General features: G+C 48.6%; 1 protein-coding gene across 1 annotated transcript; it reads left to right on the forward strand.

The window, feature by feature from the left end:
• The first annotated feature begins 1,003 nt into the window (after positions 1-1,003).
• Positions 1,004-12,390, forward strand: LOC129716114 (solute carrier family 22 member 4-like). The gene is made up of 5 exons (XM_055665999.1): positions 1,004-1,217; positions 1,286-1,383; positions 4,561-4,664; positions 11,312-11,466; positions 12,102-12,390. The coding sequence occupies exons 1-5, from the start codon at positions 1,004-1,006 to the stop codon at positions 12,311-12,313; spliced, it is 783 nt and encodes a 260-aa protein (XP_055521974.1). The 3' UTR covers positions 12,314-12,390.
• The last annotated feature ends 5,241 nt before the right edge of the window (positions 12,391-17,631 follow it).

Raw genomic sequence — 17,631 nt, forward strand, 5'->3', positions numbered from 1 at the left:
GAACGCACTATGGGAACTAACTCGCCCCCTGCAGGACGCTACACAGAAGGTGCAACTCCAACCACCAATAGCATGGGCGAACCCCTTCCACCCCAGCAACGGACTGTTCCAGCTGCTAAGGTCAGACAAACACCTCTGTTGCCATGCTGGGAGAACGGAGAGGATGAGACGGCGTTTCTTTCGCCAGAGGCTATTAGGACTGCAAACTCATATCTCTCAAGGGACTAACTTTTTACTGTTCCCATTTTACTGTTGTGTGGGGCGTATTTTAAAAATTGCTGTTTTTTCCCCTTTTTCTTCCCTCCCACAAATATGTAATATGTGATTCTATTCCATTCTGTTTGAGTTTGTTTTTTTTTGTGACATTTTCACGAGCATTGGCCACTTTTTCATTTCACTCCCAACACATCTGTATGTGTATGTGACGATAAAACTTGACTTGACTTGCTGGCCAGCATCATCAAGGGGACACACACCCCCTGGCCAATCACTTATCTCGCGTGGCCTTCAGGTAGAAGGTACAGGAGCCTGAAATCTGCAACATCCAGGTTCAGGAATAGCTCTTCCCCCCAGCCACCCAGGCTATTAAACTCAAAAAACAAACAAAACTCTTGATCATTAATAGCCCATTGCACTTTATCTGTTTATTTATGTGTGTATCTTCATTGGGTATATGAATCTGAATCCGATCGGATATGGTCACACTAGTTCCTTCCCCATTCACTTCTAATAGAAGGTGTTGCTGTTTAGCATGCACGGTGTTTCCAGAACCGGTTTGGGATATTAGTGCAGGGCGTTAATCATCAATCTTCTTTCTTGCCCATGGCGTGCACTGCCGAAACATGTTTTTTAGTTATGTTTGCACGCACGGTGATATGTGATTAGTATTTTGGGAACAATCCTGCTCTACAACTTCAGGTTCACCCATAAGGTTTGAACCGCTCCTGGCTTCTGGCCCAAGGCGCAGTCGGCGCCGCGTCTGCAACTAACAGCGGGATTAACGATGAAATTACAAGCCTTCCTGGGGGAATGGGGACCGGCTCAGAAACTCATCTTCCGGCTCTTGACTGTCAGCGTTATTCCCAACGGTTTCGCCCCGTTCACTATCATCTTTGTCGGGGATACCCCAAAAGCATCGCTGCTCGATTCCCGGGAATCTCAACCTCAGCCAAGCCTGGATGAACCAGAACCAAACCCACTGGTGCCAGGGAACCCAAGTCCAGTACAGCCAATGCAGTCGCTTCCGCTTGGATGTGATCAGGAACCTCTCGGAGGTGTTTTCCAGACCCAGATCTCCTCAACGTGTCCGAGATCGAAGAGGAGCCGTGTTTGGATGGATGGGAATACAGTCAGGACCAGTACACCTCCACCATCGTCTCCGAGGTTTGATTCAGACTTCCGACCTGAAACGGCCCCTGTCCGTGTTCTCCCGGGGAAGCTGCCTGGCCCCGAGTTCCTCCAGCACTTTGTGTGCACTTTGTTTACTGGTTTACTCCTGCACTTGCTATTCTGGAGGATCTCAGCGGGCCGGGCAGCATCTGGGGAGGGGCGTTTGGTGTGGGGACCTTGTCGGGAGAGAGCTGGCGGAAGGAGTTTAGGGGAAGGAGTGGGACAAGAATGGAGAGCACAAAGTGCAGGATTCAGGTGCGGAGAGATGGTGAGGTCAAATTAACAGGACTGGGATGAGTTCGGGGGTGCCAATGGTTACAGAGAGAAGGCGGGAGAATTGGGTTAAGAGGGAAAAATAGATCAGCCATAATTCAATGGCGGAGTGGTCTTGATGGGCCGAATGGTCTTGATGGGCCGAATGGCCTAATTCTGCTCCAATCACTTCTGAACTTTTAACCAGGGGAACACCATCCTCGTTTGGTCGTGGTGGGGGTGGGGGGGGGGGGGGGGTCGAGGGCTGATTTGCAGGAAATGGATGAGACACAGGTAAGGGCATCTTCCACACCTGCTGGGCAGGTGGGGATGGGGAAAGGGGCCAACTTTTCCTGAAGAAAGGGGACATCTCCGATGTCGTGGAATGTCAAGTCCGATCTCATGAGCAGATGCAGCAGAGATGGAGGAACCTCAGGATTCCCAGTAAGATGCAGGTTGGGAAGAAGTGTAGATAGAAGGTAGATGTGGGTGGCAGTGGATGTGTAGCAGCAGTGTTTGGATAGTCTGTCTCAAGCAGAGATGTGTCAGAGATAAGGAATTCGAGCGGGGGGGGGGGGGGATGATGGTGATGTTGATGAAATGGAAACATCATGTCATTTGATGCATGGTCCTGCATGGATTCAGGAGACAAACCTAATGCACTTCTGCTACAGATCCACTGCCAGCCACATCCACCTAGACTGCACTTCTTTCCCCACTTGCCACATACTAGGAATCCAGAGGAAAATGGGTTGGGGGAATAATGCATGTGGTAGGAATATGTGTCTGGAGAAGTGTACCTGAAATGTCACCTATTCCTTTTCCTCTCCAGAGATGCTCCCTGACCAGCTGAGTTTAGCTACTACTCCCGCTATTTGTGTCTTTCTGGGCAATAATCCAAGTCCAACACGGATTTTCTGGCAACTGGTGGACCTGCTCCCCCTGTAATCAGAAACATATCTACCAGGTCCCCACCCCCACCCGGAAGTCCCCGCAGAAATGTTTTGCCCAGGCCGGGTCTGGCCGATCTCAACCTCATCGGATTTCCGTGGCCGATCGGCGGGTCGAATCTGCCCCCCTGCGGCCGGGGGCTCTGGAACTCCAGGCCGGCCGGAGCCGGCAGATCCGATCCTTCCATAGCCGACTTTACGGGCCGGTTTCTCGCACCCCCCGAATGCCGTGACCTCTGTTGGTCTGGCAAAGCAGATACCCGGGTACGATTGGAACAAAGAGCATTAATTATCGCCAAACAAAAGACAGGCAGAGCTGGGTACGATGTGAATAACAATGGTTTCACCTTCGATTTAAAGAAAGCGAGAGGAATCAATAGAAATGGTGTTGAGATAGGCTCTGCCAGGTGTGTTAGTTCTGGGAAACTGGTGGGCCCACTGATCTGGGAAGAAATGGAGAACCCTGATGTCTTCCCGAAAGAGATGTAGTTCCATCTTCCTGATGGAGCTTAACATCTGTAGTTGGAAAGTTACTGGAGGGGTATTCTGGGGGGTTAGATAAACAGGCATTTCGAAGTACAAGGGGCTAATTAGACTCTCACACGCACATAGGGAGGTTGCACGGCAGTCGGGTCAACACCCATGACCCGTACTGTTGCTACCCTACGCCAACTGGAGTGCACGCGTTGAACCACAGGGGAAGCACTGACCATTGTTTCCAGCGTAGTGGGCCCATTAAAAACCCGCCAAAATGGTCATGTTTGCGCTGTAAATAATTATGGAAATCGGTATAAACCGTGAGAGACATTTTATCCCACTTCAGAAATTCCAAAAAGTGAGGAGAATTCCAAAAGTGAGGCGAATATTGGCCGTGCAGATATCGAGATTAAAAATATTGGGAATTATCGCGTTTTGTCACTGCATTTCATCAACAGTAATGCATTATTTGTGTTTTTTCTTGATTCCTTTGGCATCTAAAAAGTTTCAGAAGTGATAAATCTGGCTGTAAAATTTTAAAATCGCCCATTGTTCTCAAGTTAGTGTTTACGAACAAAAAGAAAACTCCTCTGAAGCAAAACTTATCATTAAAAAAATCGCAAACCATACTTGGGTTTTGAATTACATTTTACTCAGATGCAAGCCAAGGTATTAGCTGTTAATCTGACATAATCAACCTCAGCAAATTGACAAAATCCTATTGAAAGTGAGTGGTTGTTTAAGCTGTCAGAACATTTCATTATTTGCCAAAATAGACATCTCAATAGCATAATGATAGAAAACTTACTTTCCCACATACCATTCGTAAGTCTGAAGATTTTTTTAATGATAAATTTAGCTTCAGAAGCGTTTTCTTTTTGCATGTAAAAACCCACCAGAACCATGAGCGATTTTCAAAGGTACAAAGGAGGTAGTTGAGGCCAGGGACTACCCCAACATTTAAGAAGCAGTTCGACAGGTATATGGATAGGACAAGTTTGGAGGGATATGGACCAAATGCTTGCAGTTGGGACTAGAGTAGCTGGGACATATTGGCCGGTGGTGGCAAGTTGGGCCGAAGGGCCTGTTTCCACACTGTATCACTCTATGACTTCATGACTCTATGTAAAGAGACAGATGTCCATGGGAAAGATTGTAAAAATAATTGTTTAAGTAGTCAAAATTTGCTCACAACTTTGCCTACTAAGAGCACATATTTGGATGTGTAAGAAAGAACTGCAGATGTTAGTTTAAATTGAAGATAAACACAAAATGCTGAAATAACTCTGCGAGACAGGCAGCATCTCCGGAGAGAAGGCATGGGTGACGTTTCGGGTCAAGACCCTTCCACAGACAGATTTTATCAGTCTGAAGAAGGGTCTCGACCTGAAACATCACCCATTCCTTCTCTCCAGATATGCTGCCTGTTCCGCTGAGTTACTCCAGCATTATGTGCATATATTTGAATAATTTGATTTATTTTGCATTTCAGTGGGACTTGGTGTGTGACGATAAATGGAAAGAACCATTTACCACATCTCTGTACTTTTTCGGAGTGCTGATAGGTTCTGGTGGTTCTGGGATAGTATCAGACAGGTGAGTTTTTTCCTTTATATTCACAGAGATATATTCATCATAAATCTCCTTCACTTTTGTACCGCAAGGCAAGATATAGGCTCGCAGCAGTTAGATACTTTAGTGTTACAGAGTCATAGAGTCATACAGTGTGGAAACAGGCCCTTGCATCCAACTTGCCAACTCGGACTTTCATGTCCCATCTTCACTAGTCCCACTTGCCTGTGTTTGGCCCATATAACGCACATTAGGCAAGTTCACATTCGTCTGGAAATAATTTTGGGCAGATTGATGGGACTGAAGGCTGATAAATCCCCAGGGCCTGATGGTCTGCATCCCAAGGTACTTAAGGAAGTGGCTCTAGAAATTGTGGAAGCATTAGTGATCATTTTCCAATATTCTAAAGATTCAGGATCAGTTCCTGTGGATTGGAGGGTAGCTAATGTTATCCTACTTTTTAAGAAAGGAGGGAGAGATAAAACAGAGAATTATAGACCAGTTAGCCTGCCATCGGTGGTGGGGAAGATGCTGGAGTCAATTATAAAATATGAAATAGCGGCACATTTGGATAGCAGTAGCAGGATCGGTCCGAGTTAGCATTGATTTACGAAGGGGAAATCATACTTGATTAATTTTCTGGAATTCTTAGAGGATGCAACTAGGAAAATGGACAAGTGGATGTAGTGTACCTGGACTTTCAGAAAGCAGTTGATAAGGTCCCACATAGGAGGACAAAATTAGAGCACGTGGTATTGGAGGTAGGATACTGACATGGATTGAATATTGTTTGACAGAAAGGAAACAATGAGTAGGGATAAACGTGGTCCCTTTCAGAATAGCAGGCAGTGAATAGTGAGGTACTGCAAGGCTCGGTGCTGGGCCTGCAGCTATTTACAATATACATTTATGAAGATGCAGGGATTAAAAATAGCATTAGCAGATTTGCAGATGACACAAAGCTGGGTGGCAGGGTGAAATGTGAGGAGGATGCTATGAGGATGCAGGGCAGTGATGTGCGGTGAGGTCAATGGCTGGGGAGGCACTGGCTAGTATTACTGGCGCGGCCCTCCCTGTATTGATCATCGCGTCTCGCCGGGGAGAGAAAGGGGTGGAGCCGGGGCTATGTGCATCAAGCACGGCGACTGAAGGGGCGGGAGCGTTGCCCCGTGACCGTGAGGGAACGACCCACCTCCCCCTCTCCCCCTTCTCCATTCCCCCTCGCACCCCCCTCCCCCCGTCTACCCCTTGCTTCCCCCTCCACCCAACTACTCTCTTAACCCCCTCTCTCCCCCCCTCCACCTGCGGTAGATCTACCCGAGTAGAGAGTACATTACTCCAGCGCGGGGCTCAATTGGGAGCTCTCAGCGGCCCCAGAGCCTCCAAATCAGCCGCTACAAATCAACAAATCAATCTACCAGTCAGTGCCGCCCGCAGCTGGAAAGTCAGCGCTGCCAGCGGTGGAATCCAGTGCTGCGCCACCGCTGCTGTAGCTAGCTAATGTGGAGGGAGAGTGAGGTAGTGTCAATTACGTGGGCTGAGCCTATGTAATTGACGTTCGCTCTCCCTCCACTCGGTTCAAGACACGCCCCTTCAGTGAGGCAGATGTGATCGCTGCCTCCCCTGGTGCTTTTTCATTGATGTTTTATGACGAGATCAGCGAGCCTAAATTTAATATATTTATACGTGAAATAAGCTACCTGGACTATGGAAGGCGAGGATTAGAGCACGTGGTATTGGGGGTAGGGTGTTGACATGGATAGAAAATTGGATGGCAGACAGGAAGCAAAGAGTAGGAGTGAGCGGGTCCTTTACAGAATGGCAGGCAGTGGCGAGTGGAGTGCCGCAAGGTTCGGTGTTGGGGCCGCAACTGTTTACCATATATATTAATGATTTGGAAGAGGGAATTAGGATCAACACTAGCAAGTTTGTGGATGACACAAAGCTGGGTGGCTGTGTGAACTGTGAAGAGGATGTTAGGAGTTTGCAGGGTGACCTGGACAGGTTGAGTGAGTGAGCAGATGCGTGGCAGATGCAATATAATAATAAGCGTAGGTTCACGAGATTGATCCCTGGGATGGCGGGACTGTCGTATGAGGAAAGATTGAAAAGACTAGGCTTGAATTCACTGGAGTTTGGATGGATGAGGGGGGATCTTATAGAAACATATAAAAGGACTGGACATGCTAGATGCAGGAAAAATGGTCCCAATGTTGGGCGAGTCCAGAACCAGGGGCCACAGTCTGAGAATAAAGGGAAGGCCATTTAAGACTGTGGTGAGAAAAACCTTTTTCACCCAGAGAGTTGTATATGTGTGGAATTCCCTGCCACAGAGGGCAGTGGAGGCCAAATAACTGGATAGGTTTAAGAGAGAGTTAGATAGAGCTCTAGGGGCTAGTGGAATCAAGGGATATGGGGAGAAGGCAGGCACCGGTTATTGATTGGGGACGATCAGCCATGATCACAATGAATGGCGGTGCTGGATCGAAGGGCCGAATGGCCTCCTCCTGCACCTATTTTTTATGTATCTTTGTATCTATGACATGTAATGAAGGTGTTTACAAACATTACATTGGTGACATACAGAGAGGTAGTAACAGGCACACGCTTCTTGCCCGCACTCCATCCAGTTTCAGAGGGGTTGCACAATCAGAGGGGAGGCTCTGCTCGTCGCTGCCTCACATCTCATCACGTATTTGCAGCGGATTGCACAAATTTGGCGATTTTTTACTATAAAAAATGATTAGATTCATATAGAAATGACATTTATAACAGATCAGTGGAAAATCTTTATTTATTTTATTTTATTATTATTTTTTCTTTACTTTTCTTAATAGCTATTTTAATTGGGAGTATGACAGATGAGGCTCTGCCTCCCCTGCCTCCCCTGACCGCACATTCCTGAAGCAGGGGGTGACTTGGACAGGGTGGGGTGAGTGGGTAGATGCATGGCAGATGCAGTTTAATAAGTAAGTGAGTTTATTGGCCAAGTATTCACATGCAAGGAATTTGCCTTGGTGCTCCACCCACAAGTAACAACATGACATACAGTGACAGTTACGAATGACTCAGAAAACACTAAACATTAATAATAATAAAACATTAAGGATAAAACACCATTGATCAAGCATGTGAACCAACAAAATAACAGATTAAAGGGAGGCTACAGATTTTTGGATGTTGGGTAGAGCAATTACTCGTGGACAAAAACTGTTTTTATGTCTGACTGTGGCAGCTTTGACAATCCGTAGTCGCCTTCCAGAGGGAAGTGATTCAAAGTGATTGTGGCCAGGGTAAGAGGGGTCAGAGATGATCTTGCCCGCTCGTTTCCTGGCCCTTGCAGTGCACAGTTCATCAATGGAGGGAAGGTTGCAGCCAATAATCTTCTCTGCTGATCGGACGATTCACTGCAGCCTCCAGGTGTCGTGCTTGGTGGCTCAACCAAACCAGACCATGATGGAGAAGGTGAGAACAGACTCTACGAAGGCCGTGTAGAATTGGGCCCATCATTGCCTGTGGCAGATTGTGCTTCCTCAGCTGCTGAAGGAAGTACATCCTCTGTTGTGCCTTTTTGTCTGTGGAGTCAATGGTAGCCCCCCACTTAAGGTCCTTGGAGGTGATGGTTTCCAGGAACTTAAAATACTCCACAGATGTGACTGTGGTGTTGTTCATGGTGAGTGGGGTGAGGGGAGGGGGAGCTCTCCTAAAGTCTACAATCAATAAAGTCTTAAGTGCAATGAACTCTAGGTTGTTGCTACGGCACCAGGATGCCAGCTGTGACACTTCCTGTCTGTAGGTAGATTCCACCCCATCCTGGATCAGTCCAATCAGGGTTGTGTCGTCCGCAAACTTAAGAAGCTTGACAGAGGTGTCTGTGGAGTTGCAGTCGTTGGTGTAGAGAGAGTAGAGGATAGGAGAGAGTACGCAGCCTTGCGGTGCTCCTATGCTGAGCGTTTGCAGGTCAGAGATGTGCTTTCCCAGCCTCACATGCTGCTTCCTGTCTGTCAGGAAGTTGGTGATCCACTGACAGAGGGGTTCAGGCACAGTCAACTCGGAAAGTTTGGAGTGTAGTAGCTCTGGCACAATGGTGTTGAATGCAGAGCTAAAATCAACAAACAGGATCCTCGCATAGGTCCCCTGGCGGTCTAGGTGCTGTAAGATGAAGTGCAGGCCCATGTGGATAAATATGAGGTTATCCGCCTTGGTGGCAAAAAACAGGAAGGCAGATTATTATCTGAATGGTGTCAAGGTGGGAAAATGGGTAGTACCATGGGATCTGGGAGTCCTTGTTCATCAGTCCCTGGAAGTAAGCATGGAGGTAAAGCCAGCAGTGAAGAAAGCAAATGGCATGATGGCCTTCATAACACGAGGACATTGTGTGCAGTTTTGGTCTCCAAATTTGAGGAAGGACATTCTTACTATTGAGGGAGTGCAGCGTAGGTTCACAAGGTTAAATCCCGGGATGGCGGGACTGTCATATGTTGATAGAATGGAGCGGCTGGGCTTGTATACTCTGGAATTTAGAAGGATGAGAGGATATCTTATTGAAACATATAAGATTATTAAGGGTTTGGACACGCTAGAGGCAGGAAACATGTTCCCGATGTTGGGAGAGTCCAGAACCAGAGGCCATTTTAAGAATAAGGGGTAAGCCATTTAGAACGGAGATGAGGAACAACTTTTTCACACAGAGAGTTGTGAATCTGTGGAACTCTCTGCGTCAGGCCAATTCGTGGTAGGCTTTCAAATGAGTTAGATACATCTCTTAAAGATAGAGAAGTGTAGGGATATGGGGAGAAGGATAGAACAGGTTACTGATTGTGGATGATCAGCCATGATCACAGTGAATGGCGGTGCTGGCTCAAAGGGCCGAATGGCGTACTCCTGCACCTATTGTCTATTGTCTATTGTCTTTAGCTCTAAACCTATCCTTTCTATTTACATGTCCAATTGGATTCCAAAAATTATTTTTTACGGCTGATTATATCAAACGTGGCACGGTGGTAGGGTTGCTGTTTCACAGCGCCAGAGACCCAGGTTCAATCCTGACCACAGGTGCTGTCTGCCTGCTTCCTCCCACATTCCAAAGACCTGCAGGTTTGTAGGTTAATTGGCTTCAGTAAAAATTTGCAAATTGTCCCTGGTGTGGTGGAAAGTGCCAGTGTACTGGGTGATCATAGGTCGGCGCGGACCTGGTGGGCCGAATGGCCTGTTTCTACACTGTATCTGTCTACACTGGGTCTGAAGAAGGGTTTCGTCCCGAAACATTGCCTATTTCCTTCGCTCCATAGATGCTGCCGCACCCGCTGAGTTTATCCAGCACTTTTGTCTACCTTCTATTCTTCAGCACCTGCAGTTCCTTCTTGACCACTGTATATCTAAAGTCTAAAGAGCCTGTCCCACAGGCGATCTTTTCGGCAACAGCCGAAAAATAGGCTGTCGCCACATGGTCAGGGCGTGACGCGGGGTGACGCTTGTATTGTTGTGAGCGGTATCCTCAACTGTCGTTACTTATTTCTTGTCGCAGCTGTATTTTGAAATGCTCAAAACCTTTCAGCGACAGTGGGCTTGACGTTGCCTGACTTTGCCTTCCTTAGACAATAGACATCAGACAATAGGTGCGGGAGTAGGCCATTTGGCCCTTCGGGCTAGCACTGCCATTCAATGTGAACATGGCTGATCATCCCCAATTAGTTCCCCGCATCCAGAGAACCTGCCTCCACCACCCTCTGAGGCAGAGAATTCCACACTCACCCCTCTCATCCTCCTAAACTCCAGAGTGTACAAGCCCAGCTGCTGCATTCTCTCAGCTTATGACAGTCCCGCCATCCCGGGAATTAACCTTGTAAACCTACGCTGCACTCCCTCAATAGCAAGAATATCCTTCCTCAAATTAGGGGACCAAAACTGCACACAATGCTCCAGGTGTGGTCTCACTAGGGCTCTGTACAACTGTAGAAGGACCTCTTTGCTCCTATATTCGATTCCTCTTATTATAAAAGCCAACATGCCATTCGCATTCTTCACTGCCTGCTGTACCTGCATGCTTACATTCATAGACTGATGTATAAGGACCCCCAGATCCCGTTGTACTTCTTTTTCCAAACATGACACCATTTAGATAGTAATCTGCCTTCCTGTTTTTGCTACCAGTGGATAACGTCACATTTATCCGCATTAAACTTAATCTGCCATGCATCTGCCCACTCCCCCAACCTGTCCAAGTCACCCTGCATTCTCATAGCATTCTCCTCACGGTTCACACTGTCACCCAGCTTTGTGTCATCTGCAAATTTGCTAATGTTACTTTGAATACTTTATCCAAATCATTGATGTATATTGTAAATAGCTGCGGTCCCAGCACCGAGACTTGCGGTACCCCACTTGTCACTGCCTGCCATTCTGGAAGGGACCCGTTAATCCCCACTCCTTGTTTCCTGTCTGCCAAACAATTTTCTATCCATGTCAGCACTATACCCCCAATACCATGTGCCCTAATTTTGCCCACTAATCTCCTATGTGAGACCTTATCAAATGAGGCCTGTTTCCATGCTGTGTCTCATAACTAAACTAAACTAAATGTGTTCAAATACATGCATATGTTTACGTGTATACTTTGATCAGTAAGCGTGCAGTGCTGTATATAATTGAAAGTTTTATTCTGTTTCCAGGTTTGGGAGGAAGATTGTTTTGTTTGGATCTATGGGGGTACAGATTTTATTCAATCTTCTTATCACATTGTCACCCAGCTGGGAAATCTTCTGCCTGATTAATTTCTTAAGAGGCATCGGCGAGGTTTCAAACTATGTGACTGCGTTTGTGCTTGGTAAGTTTCATTCATGGAAGTTACATTCATGCTATTTCTTAGCTCTTTTTCTACATTTAATTATTCAGTTGTGATTGCGATCAGATCTCTGAGAGAACACACGCGGTCACGGTGATTGCGATCAGATCTCTCAGAGAAAATGCACGCGATCTCAGGTAGAGCATCCGTACAGACAGTACCCTTAGTCGGAATTGAACCCGGATCTCCAGAGCTGCAAGCACTATAAGGCAGCAACTCTACCGCTACGCCACTGTGCCGCCCTATTATGTATGGCAATATCTTACTGATCAGTATGGAGAAAATGAATTCCACTGCAATTTGGAACACATGATTAAAAAAATGTATCAATAAACCATTATCAAAGAGGCTAGATGTTGTCAGAGACATTCAAATGCCCTGACACATGATTAAAAATTAAACTTTGTTCTCTATTATGTGCTGCTTTTTAATACATCTTGGTGCTGTTTGATAAGTGGCCTCATTAAGGTGAAATTCTTCAAGCTTCACATGACTTGGTTTAAGGTTAAGCCGGTAATTTATTGTTGGCAATGTTTAGTTGAATATAAAAGTTCCAGAGGGACAGTGAATGGAAATGAACTCGCGAATCACTGAACCTTGTTGTACTCTTCTTGCAGGATCTGAAATTCTACCGAAATCCATTCGGGTTACATACTCTACACTTGGAATTAGCTGTTTTTATGCCGTGGGATACATGATGCTGCCTTTTATTGCCTATTTCGTGAGAGGATGGAGAATGTTGATATTGATCCTGAACCTGATCTGTTTGCTGTACATTCCTTTGTGGTGGTATGTAGAACTTTCAACCTTCAACCCAATTAATCAGTAGGTAATGACCTTACAATGCTGGTGTCACTGGGATTAATTCTGAAGAAGATAACCAAAATATGACCATCGAAAAACCCCCTCACCTGTATCTGTTTGAAGATAGGTCTCGACCCGTAACATCACCCATTCCTTCTCTCTAGAGATGCTATCTGTCCAGCTGAGTTACTCCTGCATTTTGTGTCTATCTTTGGTGTAAACCAGCATCTACAGTTCCTTCCTACACATTTCAACCTATCACCTGCCAGTCGATAGTCTGTCCACTGTGTTGGAGATGGAGAAATCAAGAACAGGGAGAGAGGTGTCAGAGATGGTGCTGTAAGGTGACATTAGCTCCTCTCCTGTCCTCCGGGACCTCGTCTGCGGCTAGAGAAGATACAAAGATCTTTGTCAAGACTCCTGCAATCTCCTCTTTCCATAACCTGGGATATGTCCCATCAGGGCGGCACGGTGGCACAGCGGTAGAGTTGTTGCCTTACAGAGCCAGAGACCTTGGTTTGATCCTCACTATGAGTGCTGTCTGTACGGAGTTTGTACGTTCTCCTTGTGACCGTGTGGGTTTTCTCTGGGTTCTCCGGTTTCCTCCCACACTCCAAAGACATACAGGATTCATGCAATCTCCACTCAGACAGAACCAGATGTCAGGACCATACTGGGGTCTCTGGCACTGTGAGGCAGCAGCTCTACCAGTTGCGCCCCTGTGCCAATCTTATTGTCCTGGTCCCTCGTTTAGAATCCTCGGCCCAGGAGATAAGCCTGCATCCGTTTGTTTGCATGTTCATTTGTCCCGGTTAAGCCGCTGTGCACACGGCATCCAGCCAACGGTCGCTAGTCTTTTTATTATTTTTCTCACCTTTAATTTAATGTTAATTTCATGTTTTCATGTACCTTGTGTGTTGTGACTGTTGGCAGATCAATTTCCCCCATGGGGATGAATGAAGTTTTATCATATCGTATCATATTGTTAAGAATATAGCGGTAGGTAGACAAAAATTCCGGAAAACTCAGTGGTTGAGGCAGCATGTTTGAGAAGGAACTGCAGATGCTGGAGAATCGAAGGAAGACAAAAGATTTGAAAAAACTCGGCGGGTGCGGCAGTATCTATGGAGCGAAGGAAATAGGCAACGTTTCGGGCTGAAACCCTTGTTCAGACTGATGTAGGGTGGGGGGTGGGGGGGGGGGGGGGGGGCGGTAAGAAGAAACGAAGAGGAAGAGCCAGAGGGCTGAGGGAGAGCTGAGAAGGGGAGGAGACAGTGAGGGCTACATGAAATTGGATAAGTCAATGTTCATGCCTCTGGGGTATAAACTGCCCAAGCGAAATATGAGGTGCTGCTCCTCCAATTTCCGGTGTTCGTCACTCTAGCCAAGCCTATGCTTGGTCTCACCGATATAGATCAGCTGACATGTAGAGCAGCGGATGCAATAGATGAGGTTGGAGGAGGTGCAGGTGAACCTCTGACACACCTGGAATGACTGCTTGGGTCCTTGAATGGAGTCAAGGGGGGAGTTAAAGCGACAAGTGTAGCATTTCTTGCGGTTTCAAGGGAAAGTGCCCGGGGAGGGGGTGGTACGGGTGGGAAGGGACGAATTAACCAGCGAGTTATGGAGGGAGCGGTCTTTGCGGAAAGCAGACTGGCGAGGAGATGGGATTATGTGGCGAGTGGTGGGGTCACGTTGGAGGTGGGAAAAATGACAGAGGATTATTTGTTGTATGTGACGGCTAGTAGGGTAGAAGGTGAGGACTAAGGGGACTCTGTCCTTGTTACGAGTGGGAGGATGGGGAGTGAGAGCAGTGTTACGGGTATGGAAGAAACCCTGGTGAGAGCCTCATCTATAGTCGAAGAGGGGAACCCCCGTTCCCTAAAGAATGCGGACATCTCTGATGCCCTGGTTTGGAACCCTGCAGTTGTTTGTTCAAATTCAAATTCACACCAATGCAGTTGTCAATTTGTGTATTCGCCCCCCCCCCCCCCATCTCCCTTCTGTTTTTTGTTTTCTGTCTCTTGTTTTTTGCGGACTGAGTAGAGTTCGGGTATCTATATCTATATATAGGGCAATAAATGGCAGCGGAGGTACGCCTTGAACAAGGATTGTTCGACGTACCCTACGAAGAGGCAGGCATAGCTGGGGCCCATGCGCATGCCCATGGCTAGACCTTGGATTTGGAGGAAATGGGAGGAGACAAAGGAAAAGTTGTTGATGGTAAGGACCAGCTCCGCTAGGCGGAAGAGAGTATTTGTAGACGGGGATTGGTTGGTTCTGCGGTCGAGGAAGAAATGGAGGGCTTTAAGACCCTCCTGATGGGGGATGGAGGTGTCAAGTGACTGGATATCCATGGGGAAGATGAGGGAGTGGGGGCCTGGAAAACGGAGGTCGAAGAACGCGTGAGGTGTCTTGGACATAGGTAGGGAGGGATTTGATCAGGGGGGATAGGATGGAGTCGAGGTATGTGGAAATAAGTTTGGTGGGACAAGAACAAGCAGAAACAATAGGTCTGCCAGGATAGTCAGGTTTGTGGATTTTGGGGAGAAGGTAAAATCGGGCCATGCGGGGCTGGGGAACGATGAGGTTGGAGGCTTGGGAGGGCAGGGAGCCGGAAGTGATGAAGCTAGTGATGGTGTTTGAGATAATGGCCTGGTGCTCTTCTGTGGGGTCATGGTCCAAGGATAAGTAGGAGGAGGTGTCTGAGAGTTGGCGCCTGGCCTCAGACCCGTAAAGGTCAGCGCGCCAGACTACCACGGCACCTCCCTTGTCGGCAGGTTTGATCACCCAGTCGGGATTGTTGCAGGGTGAGCGGATGGCTGTACGTTCAAGGGGGGAGAGGTTAGGATGAGAAAGGGGGGTGGAGAAGTTGTGGCGGTTGTTGTCCTGCCAGCAGTTTAAAATAAAAAGGTCTAAAGCAGGTAGATGGCCATGAGGGGGAGTCCAAGAGGAGGGGGTCTGTTGGAGACGGAGAAGGGGCCATCAATAGGGGGTGTGGACTCTTTCCCATGGAAAAATGTTTAAATGCAGAGGTGAAGGAATAAGAGCTCCACATCGTGGTGGATGCGGAACTCATTGAGGTGGGGACGGAGGGAAACAAAGGTGAGGCCTCTCTTGAGGACAGACCGTTCGGTATCAGAGAGGGGGAGGTCAGGGGGGATGGTGAACAAGGATGGAGGTTGGGACTGGAGGAAGCCATGTGAATGGACGGAGGCTGAGGCGTTGTCTAGTAGGGGGGTGATGGGTGGTCAGGAAGGAGTGGGGTATGATGACTATGGTGTGGGTGGGGAGGAGCTGGGGTCACATGGAACAACCACTGAGGTTCCCTGTGTTGGGGGGGGGGGGCACTAGGACCCAGCGCAGTCAAACCCGTGGTGTGAGAGCCCGCAGTGTGGAGACTTCAGGCCCGGTGCTGAGCCTAGGACTCAGGTAAGGTGACGGCTGCGGCCTGCCGGTGGGCGGCGGAGAACAATCCTTGTTCAAGGCGTACCGTGAACATCCCCGAACTCTACCGCTACATTAACGACTGCACTGGTGCTACCTCCTGCACCCATGCAGAACTCACTGACTTCATCCATTTCACCACTAACTTCCATCAGGCACTGAAATTCACCTGGACCATTTCCGACATCTCCCTACCGTTTCTAGACCTCACTACAGGGCTGCCAACTCTCACGCTTTGAGCGTGAGAATCACCCCCTCAGGCAAACTCTCACGCCCTCACGCTGATCAGAAATTTCTCCCGCTCTGTGGTGAGAAATTTTGTGGTCAACGAAAATTTCAAAACTCAGATAAACTGCATGGTCCGCGGGTGTTGGAGAGCCGGGGCTGAGGGAGGGATGGAAGCAGCGGGCGGGGACAGATGCGGGGAGCCGGGGCTGGCGAGTGTTTGTGGGGCTGGCGAGTCGCTCGCTGCAGCTCCGGACATGGAGCTGTGCAAAGTCCCGGGCCGTCGGAGGCGTCGGAAGCGTTGCGCCGCTGCCGCGAGAGTCTCTGTGCCGAAGGGACAGACTCTCAAAGGGAGGTGGAGAGAGAGAGAGAGGGGAAGGAGACAGGGAGAGAGAGAGAGAGGGGTAAGAGGAGAGAGAGGGGAGAGACAGAGGGGGCGTGAATGGAGTGAGAGAAGAGGGAGTGGGGGGAGAGAGAGCGGTGAGTGGGGAGAGAGAGAGAGGGAGAGAGAGAGAGAGAGAGAGAGAGAGAGAGAGGGAGAGGGGGAGAGAGAGAGAGAGGGAGAGAGAGAGGGAGGGAGAGAGAGAGAGAGAGAGAGAGAGAGAGAGAGAGAGGGAGGGAGAAAGAGAGAGAGAGAGAGAGAGAGAGAGAGAGAGAGAGAGAGAGAGAGGAGAGAGAGAGGGAGAGAGGGAGAGAGAGGGAGGGAGAGTGGGAGACAGAGAGGACATAGAGAGAGAGAAAGAGAGAGAGAGAGAGGGAAAGAGAGACAGAGAGAGGGAGAGAGAGAGAGAGGGGGGGAGAGAGAGAGGAGGGGAGAGAGAGGTGGGAGGGAGAGGGGGAAGAGAGAGAGGGGGAGAGAGAGAGAGAGAGGAAGAGGGAGAGAGAGAGAGAGAGAGAGAGGGGCAGAGAGAGGGGAGGGAGAGAGATAGAGGGGGAGAGAGGAGAGACAGAGAGATGGGGAGAGAAGAGAGGGAAGGGAAGAGAGTGAGAGGGAGAGAGAGAGGGGGTTAGAGGAGAGACAGCGGAAGAGAGGGGGAGAGAGAGGGATGAGTGAGGTGGGAGGGAGAGAGAGGGGAGATAAAGAGAGGTGGGTAGGGAGAGAGTGGGAGAGAGGAAAGAGAGAGGACGGAGAGAGGGGGAGAGTGAGGGAGGGGGGAGAGAGAGAGGGGAAGAGAGAGAGAGGGGGGAGAGAGGGGGATAGAGAGCAGGGCTGCCAAATCCCATGCATTGAGCGTGAGAATCACGCATTTCACCAAATTCTCACGCTGATCACAAATGTCTCTAGCTCTGTTGTGAGAAATTCTGTGATCATCGAAAATTTCAAAACTCATATTAACTGCATGGGCCATGGGTGTTGGAAGCAGAAGCAGCGACGGGGACAGATGCAGATGGGGAGCGGAGCTGGCAAGTGTTTGCCGGGCTGGCAAGTCGCTCACTGCAGCTCCGGCCATGGAGCAGCCTCAGTGCAAGGCGTCGGAAATGTTGCGCCGCTGCCGTGAGAGTCTCTGTGTCAAATTCGCCCAGGTTACCGGCATGGATCAGGCTGTGGCTCGGTGCATCCTGGAGGCCAACCAGTGGCTGCTGGAAGTAAGTACCAAGCACTGGGTAGAAACGGTGGAAGATAGTGGACTTCAAATATGGGTGGAATCCTGCTTGCCTGCTAGATTTTCA

This window comes from Leucoraja erinacea, unplaced genomic scaffold (genome assembly GCF_028641065.1).
Source record: "Leucoraja erinacea ecotype New England unplaced genomic scaffold, Leri_hhj_1 Leri_1693S, whole genome shotgun sequence".
NCBI lineage: Eukaryota > Metazoa > Chordata > Chondrichthyes > Rajiformes > Rajidae > Leucoraja > Leucoraja erinaceus.